Below are 11,036 nucleotides of genomic sequence, written 5' to 3'. Positions count from 1 at the left end.
GTTTTTTCTCTTCCATAAATAAAGATCAATTTTCAAATTTACATATGATTGTTGGAATCATTTTAATTCAAGAATGGCTTAAGTTACTGAATTAAGATCTTTTACGTTCTTAAGGGTGGATGCACACTTTGAAAAGGAAGAGAGAAAATGTTGTATTAAGCTGACTAATCAGCAATGAAAGAAGGTGAACACACGTATGAATCTAAGACATGTGAAATCATATTGTTATCTAGAACTATAAGTAGATATTTAAGTGAAAATGTTGAAAGGATAAAAAAAAAAATGAGAATCTGAAAATGATTTGTACCAAAAAAAAAAAGAATTTGAAAATGATTTGTATTTGTACCAAAAGAAGGGAATCTGAAAATGACAATAAACAATTTTCCAATAACAAAAAACAAGATTTGTCTTTCGTATTTGATAGGTTATAAGTTTGAATATCCGCTAATTTAATTTGATGAGATAGAGATAAATGTAAAGTCTTTTGTAAATATTCTTCGAATCTGACAACTTTCCTCATCTTAAATTGAGACTCAATTTCTTACCCTAAATTTCTATTAAAAAAGACCCTTCCCAAACCAAGGTGTTGAAAATAAAATAATGGATAAGAACAAAAAATGAAAAAAGGTGGCCATGATCAACTATACACGAGAGTTCACGTTTCCATGAAACAGTTTTGTCCCATTGCGGCCTAACCTTGGAAAATGAAAACCCATCTCACAAACTCTTTGTCTCATTCTTTGCATATAACATAGTATACAGATGTTTGGTGCGATCACGAGACTCATTATTTCGTCACTACTATAAAAATTCCTCTATTATTTATTTCGTTTCATTGACTCTGCTGCTACACACTTGTGACACTTGTTCACTTTTCTCATCATCTTTCGTTGATCATCCTTTACTCCAATCACTTCTTCACTCACCAGCCAAAACCAAAGGTAAGGTTATAATATATATTGAATCATGATCATGATTTTGTATTAGGATCAACATGATTTATGGTTCCTTCATTTTTGCACCTAGTTGTCAAAAAAAAAAAAAACCATGTTGGGTATTGGTTAAGGGCTATTCGTTTGGATCTTTAATCTCCTGGTATGTTTTTTCATCATGGGTTGCTTCGGAATCTGATTCTACCTTAGTTTTCATAATTTGAGTGGAGAATTTAGAACTGGTTCTGTTTGAGCAAATAGCATGATCAACAAGACATAAATAATAAAGATGCCAGGAAGTGGGGTTTGACATGATCACATGATCAGTTCAGAAGGTCCTGCTTTTCATGTGGTAGGGACTAGGGACTACTCTGTGATGGTGGATGAATGATGTATGATTGATTGGCATCAGAAGATTAGGGAGAGAGTCTTATGTGAAATTTTTAACATAACATTGATATATCAATTATCAAGGTTGCTAGAAAATTTTGTGTTTATCTCTCTCTTTCTGAGCCCTTTCTACTCAAACCAACACATGTTTAGTGGTTCTGTTAGTATATATGAATGTTAGTGAGAGAATTTTGTGCCATGAAAATCTAAGATTAGAGGGGAACCATTCAAGAAAGACTATTTATTTGTTGTTCTGCTTTTTGTTCTTAGTGTCACTTTTGTTCAACTTTGCAGTTTGAAAGAATTATAACCAGCTGGTGGGAATCCATTTGCATAAGCATTTGGAGTGCATTTGGTATGAAATGTTATTTAATTATTGTATTTTGAACTCACTTTCAGAAGACCTTGGGGACATCATAACTAAATTTCCAGAAGATGGACTTGATAACTAATGTCTGTGAGTATGAAGCAATTGCAAAGCAAATATTGCCAAAGATGGTGTATGACTACTATGCATCAGGGGCAGAGGACCAGTGGACTTTGAAAGAGAACCGAAATGCCTTCTCAAGGATTCTGTAATCTACTTTTCTCTGGACTTGGGACCTCAATTCATCTTTCTGGCACCCTAGAAACTTCTTTTTTATTCAAAATCTAAGTTCACTTCTCCTTTGATCACCATGGACACATCATGATTTTCCCCTGTTATGAGATTGGAACTAATGTTTCCTTTATTTAATTTTCATCTTCCTCTTAGCCATGTTCTCTTTTAGCTGAAGCCATTTCTTAATATATGTTTGGTGTACTTAAAACAGGTTCCGGCCCCGTATTCTTGTTGATGTAAGCAGGATAGACTTGACAACAACTGTATTGGGCTTCAAAATATCAATGCCTATCATGATTGCCCCTACAGCCATGCAAAAGATGGCTCACCCTGAAGGTATGTCTTCAAACTAATTGGTCCTTGTTACATTAAGATGTTGCCTTTGCTTCAAGTATTTTGTTGTTGTTGCTAATTTGTTATGTATAATACAATACTCTCAGAAAGGCTAAAATACAGACTTATGCGTTCCCATACCTTAAGTTGGAATGATCATAGGAAGAGGTCTAGAATGCCATAATCTGTAGTTTCCTTGCATTTAATTAAATGAGGAGGTATCGTGTGTCTCCCAGTATAAAGAAAGCGATATACCGAAAGCTTATGGAGCAAGTACATACTGAAACTAATGAAGGTTTTGTGTACTTTATCTCAGTGATTGCAGAAACAACAGAGAAACAAAAGGAATACCATAATTTCTTGTTGTCCAATTTCAGTCTTGTTTTCTGTTTGGTTGGTTTTGTTGTAGTTCTTTCATTATCCTTCTAGTAAAGGATCTTGTTCTCCTCTCCTTGTTTCTCTCTTCTTTCCTAACGAATTTTATTTAAATCCATATGCACTGTTACAACGTGAACACCAGAAAAATATTCCACAAATGATTGAACCGGATAATTTTTGTCGGGGCTGTATCGAATTTTACTCTGTGTAACCAACTTGACTGTTATCACTGGACTGAGAGCTCAAGTACATAAGGCAGGATTGAAGAGGTTTTACTAAATAATAATGCCACAAGAACTTTCCTTTCTGAAGAAAAAACTTCTCCGCTGATATCCTTTCTTAAACAGGACTACAATCCACATGAAGCAAAATAAGTTGTGAGAAAAATCTATCTCATATTAGCCTTTTTGGGTGAAAAGTCCATGAAGTTAAGACCAAGTCAAAATTGTTTTCTTAAATGTTTGCAATGAATTCAAGACGAACTCAGGAAAACTAGTATTTTCAAATGAAACAGAAAAGGTTTGGGTTTGGGGTACTTCTTGAAAATGTGCTTTATTTTATTTTTAAAGAAACAGAATGCTCCAATAGTGTACATCATCCTACTGTTGAGATTGTTATTCCTAGTATATACTTCAAAAATCAAATTATAAATGCATCAGAAGTCGCTGATTCTGCTACAATTGATGAAAGCTTCTAAATTATAACAAACTATGCAACTTTTGTGCAGGAGAATACGCTACCGCTAGAGCAGCATCAGCAGCTGGCACAATCATGGTTTGCTTCCCATCCCATCATATTTGTTCTCTAATTTAGCTTTATTGCCAAACAAGATTCTTTGTAGCTTTCATAGTATTTTACTCTAAAATGAAATGGTGGAGGCCTACTTACCTGCATGCATTTGTTGTAGTTGTTTACTTTCTGGCAGATTAATTTTCATTATATTTTGTCACAGACATTATCCTCATGGGGTACTTCTAGCGTTGAGGAGGTTGCTTCAACAGGACCTGGCATTCGTTTTTTCCAACTCTATGTGAGTATATTGCCTTTATGTCTTCTTCTCATTATTAAGTTTCCTGGGATGCTAGTCACAAGTCTCTCCCTTGAACACAATAACATTTCCATGTCATGAAAAAATTTCCAAGCATCTCAGTTTGACTGAGGAATTCACTTTTAAAACATGACTTGTCACATAGTTCCTTTTCTTGTTGCACTTTTAGTAATCTTTCAATGTGTTGGCCTGCATACTGCCCACATGGCAATTTATTGCTTTGACTTCGCTTCCTACAATTTTTACTTGAAAAGATCATAATGGTTTCACAAGACATTTCTTTTCCTTCCACTAAGTAGCTTCTTACTCTTATGCAATAATTTCATCCATACTCCCTTTTAGTAACAAAATGTTATCCTATTTGCTAAAGTTAAACAAGCACTGATATGATTATCCGAAATTCTCAACTAACATGTTTTGTAACCTAATATGTTGCTGTTCTATTCTTCTCTTAGGTGATTAAAAACAGAAATGTGGTTACTCAGCTGGTGAGAAGAGCTGAAAAGGCTGGTTTCAAGGCAATTGCCCTTACTGTGGACACTCCACTTCTTGGTCGTAGGGAGGCTGATATAAAAAACAGGTTAGCAATCATTTGGAAATATAAATGGGAAGAGTCTTTAACTTTACATGGGTCACCAATCACCATGGTTGAATTGATAAATTATCTACTTTTAGTCTTAACTCTTTAGATATTTACTACTAGCTTGTTTGATGGGCATTTGTACAGATTTACATTGCCATCACACCTGGTATTGAAGAATTTTGAAGGATTGGATCTTGGAAAGCTGGATGATAAGGTCAGTATTTAGAATGAAATTTAGAAATCAGATTTTGTTTTATTATTGATAGAATTAGTTATTACTGTTGTTTTTTACTGTTTGCGCTTACCTTGCAGACTAATGACTCTGGTCTAGCCACTTATGTTGCTTCGGAGATCGACCGGTCACTCAACTGGAAGGTGATATGGATATTTCACTTATATGATTTCCTAATCCTTGACATTGAATGTAGAAGTAATACTTTGATAACACTTGTCAACAGGATGTGAAATGGCTTCAAACAATCACCTCATTGCCAATTTTAGTGAAGGGTGTACTTACCGCTGAAGATAGTAAGGCTGTCAAACAGATATACTCAGATGCTGCCTGTCCATTTGTCTTTATTAGGGTTGGTTGTTCTCTCAATCTTGAAAGTAATCCAATATCCTATAAATGCAGCTAAGATGGCTATAGAAGCTGGGGCTGCTGGAATCATTGTTTCCAATCACGGAGCTCGCCAACTTGACTATGTCCCTGCAACTATTATGGCTTTGGAAGAGGTACTGCATCCTAAACATTTCTGGAATTTTTTTGGATTAACTGAAATAGAATGAATCACTTCTTGACAGAATGACAGTCTCATTAAGGCCCCTAGTGGTAGCATCCCACATTTCTTGATTGTCTAATTTTGGTTTCTAGTGCTTAGAAGTCTTGGTTATGGAACTTGAGACTTGCCGATTCTTTGTTCGATCTAAGTCAGCCATGTATTATGAATTAAAACTTAGAAGCTGTTATATTTTGAATCATTCTAAGATTCTTTTTTTTTCTGCCTTGTTTTCTTACTCAGTGGTTTCATTTCTTTTCTTTTCAATTTTTCATTTCGTCATGATACAAAATAAGCTTGCTTTGTTTGTAAAGACGCGTGGAGAATTTTATATGATATCTCTTACAACCTTCCTTAAACAAGAGCTCTTTTAGACTTAAAGTACAAGCTCGCTTATCTGGGGTTAGAATTCAACTTTTTCATGAGAAGAATGAGGGCGAGAGTAATTGAATTTAGACCATAGTCTTGGAGAATTTGTTACCGTGTCACGAACCAACTCTCCTGAAAGTTTAAGCTGTTTACGTTTTTATATTATCTCTAAAAAGGTCATATTGAATAATTTCCTCTTTCTGTTTGTTAACATAATGGAAATATTGCTGCTAGTTTTCCATCATTTTTAATCTCTTAGCTATGAGTAGAAATTCTATTTTTAAAATATTGTTTTCTTCAACCTCATTGCATGAATATTCTCCCCCCCCCCCCCCCCTCCCAACACACTCACAGACACCCAAAATAAAGATAATCCTTTTTAATTAAGTTTTTGTTTGCTTTGCCTTGAATAGGTTGTGAAAGCTGCACAAGGAAAAATTCCTGTTTTCCTGGATGGCGGAATCCGCCGAGGGACAGATGTTTTTAAAGCATTAGCTCTCGGAGCATCCGGTGTATTTGTGAGTATATGAAAGTTTGATTCACCACCATAGAAACTTAACTGTTGAATGCTTAAAGTGATACTGATTGATACACACAGCTTGTTTACCTGACTGAAGCCTATCATCATCATCATAGAGATGTAGTCCGGGATACTAGCCCCCAAGTTCCATATAGAAGCATATGTTTCAGACTTCAGAAATTTTGTCAGAATATGAATGTACCAACTGCCAAGGAAACTTTTGGAATATGCTACTCCTCTCTCTTTTTCTCTGTTTTTCAAGTTTGACCAAAACTTTGCCAATTTGGTCCAAAGATCAGATGCTTCAGAAAAATGTTGAATAATCTATTATTGTAGTACTAGTGTTTCATTAGAGGAGGATGGTCTAATATGATCTAGCTAACTATTACTGTATTCATCTTTCATCTCAAATTTCAGATTGGAAGACCAGTGCTGTTCTCATTGGCTGCTAATGGTGAGGCTGGTGTAAGAAAAGTACTTCAGATACTCCACGATGAGTTTGAACTAGCGATGGCATTATGCGGATGCCGTTCACTCAAGGAGATAACTCGTGATCATGTTGTGACTGAGTGGGATCGCCCAAGAATTGCTCCCAGATTATGAGATGGCAGGACAGGACTCAAGCTTGTTTACTTGTAAGGTTGGAGCCTTAGTGGTTACTCATCATAAACCTGATGATCATTGGAACTTTAGAACAACCTTTCTTCTTATCTCATGCTTCAATAAGCCATGAGAAACTAGTTAGTAACTGCTACTTCTTTTCACTGTGCAGAATAAATTTCTATCTAGACTCATTCATTGCACATGGAGCTTGGATTTTGTAAACTCTGAAAGATTTATTGCCAGTAAAATTAAATGTGATTGAATGATGACTCTTTCTTAGTTGTATTGGCTTGGTAAAAAAAAGTACAGTAGCAGCAGCTAGACTGCAATATTCTACCTCCTTAGATGAATGTGCGATAACATTTTGCTTTCTAGACACGATTCATGACACTAAATTAGGTTCAAGATAAAGGCAAGTTCTAGAAATCGACCTTTTATCGTCAGGATTGAGGCCCAATCCACATCACAATAACAGATCATAGACATAAGACTGTTGAGCATAGTTGGTCGAAGGCGAAGGCGAAGAGAAAGAGCCCCTTTCAATTATCACTAATTTCCAATTAGAATTCAAAGTTTGCGATATAAACATGCACACTTTGTTGACAACATAACCAAGTTTAGGCCTTCTGATAGTTGCACATTGTAGAGCCCCAACAATAAAGCGATAAAGAGATGAATCAGCAAGATGATCTTCTCCATGTTTACAGAATTTTAAGTTCTCCAACCATAGGAGTAGCAATTGGCTTAGAACAAATCATATTAGCCTAAGATAAAAAGTCTCAGATATATTTTACTTGGTTAAGAATAAGAAAACCATTTATAAGAGATTTTACTTCCACAACAAGAAAGTAATCGAGTTCGCCCAAATGTTTTAAGTTAAAATGATTATTTAATCTGCTACAAAGTCGTTGAATCTGCTGAGAATTATTACCTAAAACAATTATATCATCTACAGACAATGGTGGATAAATGACAGATGCAAAATGTGAGGAAGCATCGCACTTGCTGGAGGGAAATTCCAGTTACATCAAGGAGGCAATAAGCCTCTCAAACCAAGCTCTAGGGGTTTGTTTAATGCCACATAGAGCCTTATGCGAACCAGTGATTTGTGTGAGGACTAAGATCCTTGTGGTTGTTGCGCGTAAACCTCTTCCTCTAAAATGTCATTAAGAAATGCATTATTAACATCAAGCGGCCAGATGTTTGAAACTGAAGTGAGAATAACCCAAATTGTGATCAGTTTAATAACTGGAATAAAAGTTTCATACTAATAAAAGTTGAATCATTGATGAAACCCTTTAGAAACCAGTCGTGATGTGAATTAAAAACAAATTAATGGACTGAACCAAAAAAATTATAATATGTCATCAATATGTACAACAAAAAAGAAAATTGTCAAGAAGTTTTAAAAAAAAGTGAGCATGAAAATTATACCAGAAGTCGAACATACAAATTAATGGACGGTTGAATCCAACCAGAAATCACGGGGCAAAGCGGAGAAACTAAAAGCTGCAAACCAGTATGAACCAGGTGAGTGTGAGGGAGACCACATGAAGCTGAGGAAACTAAAGGTGACGTCACATTGGCAGCAAAAGAGCAAGCTCTAGTTGCAAACCAAACATTGAGTAAAAACCCTTCTAGGAGGACATAAATGAAGATTGGTAGCAAGGGTAAGCACATCCCAGTTTGCTTTGTGTTCAATGAAATTTTGGAGCATTTCTTCATTATCCCAATTGGTATAGATGGGTTCCCAAACAACATTTTACTTTGTTCTATGAGATTCATAGCACATTCGAATATCCAGTCATGCTTCAACAAAAGAGATTAGTTGAGGGAATGTGTTTTTACTTTTTATTTCAACTTTTAAGCAAACACACACTTAGTACCCTATCAAGTCAATCATCGATACGAGTTTTATGAACTTAGAGTCAGCCCAACGGCCAATAAACAGCAGAGCTGTTGTATTATGGGTTGATCATAAAAAAACTAGAAAGCAAATTAGCAAAGAATCAAAGCAAAAGTACAAACCCTTATCTAATTCTTTTCCTTCTTTTACTAAATCCAAACAATGTGTCAAGGGTCTATGGAAATTGATTTTACATTTTAAACAAAATTATAATGTTTCTGAAGCGTACAAATAAGGAAAAAAACCAAAAAGATTTAGGGCACAGAACGATCTAGTGAAGTGGGAACTCTTTCTGCCTCCTTTTACTCAACAACTTGAATTCCTGAGGCGACTGTAGTTTCCCTCATCCTGCAGAGATAACCAAGAGTGTTATTTAATTCATTCATTTTACACACTTGGCTCAAGACACAGATTCTAGACTAAATATGCCATATGATGCCTCTTAGTGCTCAATCCCAACAATCAATCAATTTAAACACTAACTTAATAATACCAGTAAAATTAAAAATAACTTCCACCTCTTCAAAACAACCAACATATCACAAAAAAAGATAAACAGAAGAAGATTAATTCCATCTTGAGGGCTGCCATTTGATAAATTATAGCACATTGTCAAATATGTTCATTTAGAATGTAACTGAAGAAGATTTATCCCAAATAAATCACTTTATAATGCAGTCAATTAACATATCAACTAATTTGTGTTAAAAAAATATAGATCAAAAGCAATACCATTCAAAATAAGCCAAAGCAACAGCACATACCACAGTCAAAGAAGAGATAAGTCACTAGCCAATTATGACTGAAAGTAAACGACGAACAAGCAAACTTCGGGAAAAGCTTGCAAACTTAAGTACTTAACCACTATAGAAGTACATACAACGAAAATAATGTTCACTGTCATAATCCAAAATACTGGGTTCTAATACAGAGCTTCCTCATCATGCCAAGTTACCAACTAAAGAATGATCCAATAAGGGCAAAACCAGCAACCAAAACAGAAGTTTATCTTAATTTGTAGAGTAAGCAAACATGCAAGCTTTCTTTTCCATCGCTAATTCAACAAAAATCTCAAACAAACCAATCTACAATGCCTGCCCCACCATACATGTAACCAAACACCCAATTTTATTCATTCATTTTATAAACTTTAACTTCAAATCTCTTCTTCGTATCGTATCAAATTGTTTCAAGCTACTACAGGACAACATTGCCACAAACAAAAACTACAATTTGCCCAAACCATTCAACCAAATAATCCATTCAAATTTCACAGAAATTGAACATTTCCCCAAAAAAATCAAGTCATAATCTTCCTGATGAATGATGATCAGATATCAATATAGAGATCCAATTAGTCCAAAAGGGATAGCAAAAAAACAATCAAAAAATCATTTTTGTTTAAAAAAATGGAACTTTACCTAACCAGATCCAACAATGATGTTGTTAATTGGAATGAAAATGAGCTTCACGAAAAACCCCACAAATCCCATCACAACGAAACCGATTGCGGTGCGTACAGCGACCTTGGAGAATTCTATAAACACCAAAACGCAAACGAAAAAATCAAAATCTACAGCACAGAGATTCGAATCAAGTAGGAATGGGATTAGGGTTTGAGTAACCTACCTTTGCGATCGGGTTTGTGGCATCGCTTGACGAGCCTGATGCTGTCCTTGGAGAATTCTCTGAGCGGATCGAAGACAGAGTCGATGGCCTCCATTTTCTTTCTCTCGTGTTTGGATCTGAGAAACCAAAGATGTGTCTGATACCGTTTTATTGAAATTTTTATTTTTTAATAATTTCAGAGAACCTTTTTTTTACATCAAAAAGAACTATTTTTAAAGAGTAGACAATCTGTATTTGATTTTTTTAATTGCTGAGAGAGCCATTTGGTCATGTCGAAAGAGCGGGTGGCAATATGAATTGGCAGACCCAACCCGCTATTAGTCGTCAAAATGCGAGTTGAGTTAGGCTAGTCCACTTTTGGCATTTGGTGCGCTGATTAGTTACAGAATGTAGTGAAAGAGTGAGTGTGGGAAATCGACCGGCGGAATTGCGGGCTGACTCGCTTACCAATTTCTAAATTAACCAACATGCCGAGGAAATAGAATTAACTAACCTGCAAAGAGTGGGCGTGGGAGGCGATATGGTCTTCGGGGGACAGTAGCTAGGTACACGACATGATGGGGCACTGCGACGATTGGAGGTGCAACAACAACAAATGAAGATGGGGAAGCACAACCAGTCTAGAGGGAGAATAGGTGAATGAGGTTAGGGAACTGAGGGGTTAGTCTAAGAGGCAAGATAGGTGGAGAAGAGAAGAGATTATTGGGGTCTAGGAAGAATAAGGGATTCAAGGTTCAAATCAATCGAATGTGGTCATGAGATTGAGGATGACCCGTTAATTAATTCAAATTTAGCATCAAAACCGACACGACATTTGGGTGATGTTGTGTGATAAATGAACTAGTGTCGACCAGTTATGCCTTTAGAGTTGGCTAAGCCCAACTTTAATCAATGTTGGCCAATACAACACTGCTTTTAGGTAAAGTACACAAAAATTTAAATGTATTTTGTCAATTTGATTGATG

At 35.7% G+C, this 11,036-nt stretch overlaps 2 protein-coding genes across 7 annotated transcripts; one reads left to right on the top strand and one right to left on the bottom strand.

The window, feature by feature from the left end:
* Nucleotides 1-738: 738 nt before the first annotated feature.
* On the top strand, nt 739-6,815 carry LOC130711434 (glycolate oxidase 1-like). Of its 6 annotated transcripts, XM_057561050.1 has the most exons (14): nt 740-941; nt 1,722-1,897; nt 2,135-2,259; nt 3,362-3,408; nt 3,587-3,664; nt 4,138-4,262; nt 4,410-4,479; nt 4,578-4,640; nt 4,724-4,793; nt 4,900-5,000; nt 5,827-5,931; nt 6,012-6,131; nt 6,351-6,573; nt 6,706-6,815. In XM_057561050.1, the coding sequence occupies exons 2-13, from the start codon at nt 1,758-1,760 to the stop codon at nt 6,534-6,536; spliced, it is 1,230 nt and encodes a 409-aa protein (XP_057417033.1). In that variant the 5' UTR covers nt 740-941; nt 1,722-1,757; the 3' UTR covers nt 6,537-6,573; nt 6,706-6,815. The 6 variants fall into 6 exon arrangements, with proteins under 6 accessions (XP_057417035.1, XP_057417033.1, XP_057417032.1 ...); XM_057561052.1 differs by having other exon boundaries at nt 739-941; nt 1,725-1,897; nt 6,351-6,815; XM_057561049.1 differs by having other exon boundaries at nt 742-941; nt 6,351-6,815.
* Nucleotides 6,816-8,557: 1,742 nt separating this feature from the next.
* Nucleotides 8,558-10,230, bottom strand: LOC130715710 (protein transport protein Sec61 subunit gamma-like). The gene is made up of 3 exons (XM_057565830.1): nt 10,072-10,230; nt 9,864-9,979; nt 8,558-8,790 (listed from the first exon to the last, which is right to left on the bottom strand). Exons 1-2 carry the CDS (start codon nt 10,163-10,165, stop codon nt 9,864-9,866), a joined length of 210 nt encoding a protein of 69 aa, XP_057421813.1. The 5' UTR covers nt 10,166-10,230; the 3' UTR covers nt 8,558-8,790.
* Nucleotides 10,231-11,036: the final 806 nt, after the last annotated feature.

This window comes from Lotus japonicus, chromosome 4 (assembly GCF_012489685.1).
Source record: "Lotus japonicus ecotype B-129 chromosome 4, LjGifu_v1.2".
Taxonomy (NCBI): Eukaryota; Viridiplantae; Streptophyta; class Magnoliopsida; order Fabales; family Fabaceae; genus Lotus; species Lotus japonicus.
Note: the sequence above shows the minus strand (reverse complement) of the source record. Positions and strands in the feature narration are given on the sequence as shown.

Excerpts from the sequence above, each read along its gene's own strand:
- LOC130715710 (XM_057565830.1), bottom strand. The coding sequence starts at position 10,165 with ATGGAGGCCATCGACTCTGTCTTCGATCCGCTCAGAGAATTCTCCAAG. Across the intron at positions 9,980-10,071 it reads CCACAAACCCGATCGCAAAG|AATTCTCCAAGGTCGCTGTA; the intron begins GTAGGTTACTCA and ends TGGTGTTTATAG.
- LOC130711434 (XM_057561052.1), top strand. The coding sequence starts at position 1,758 with ATGGACTTGATAACTAATGTCTGTGAGTATGAAGCAATTGCAAAGCAA. Across the intron at positions 3,409-3,586 it reads CAGCAGCTGGCACAATCATG|ACATTATCCTCATGGGGTAC; the intron begins GTTTGCTTCCCA and ends ATTTTGTCACAG. Across the intron at positions 6,132-6,350 it reads AATTTTGTCAGAATATGAAT|ATTGGAAGACCAGTGCTGTT; the intron begins GTACCAACTGCC and ends CTCAAATTTCAG.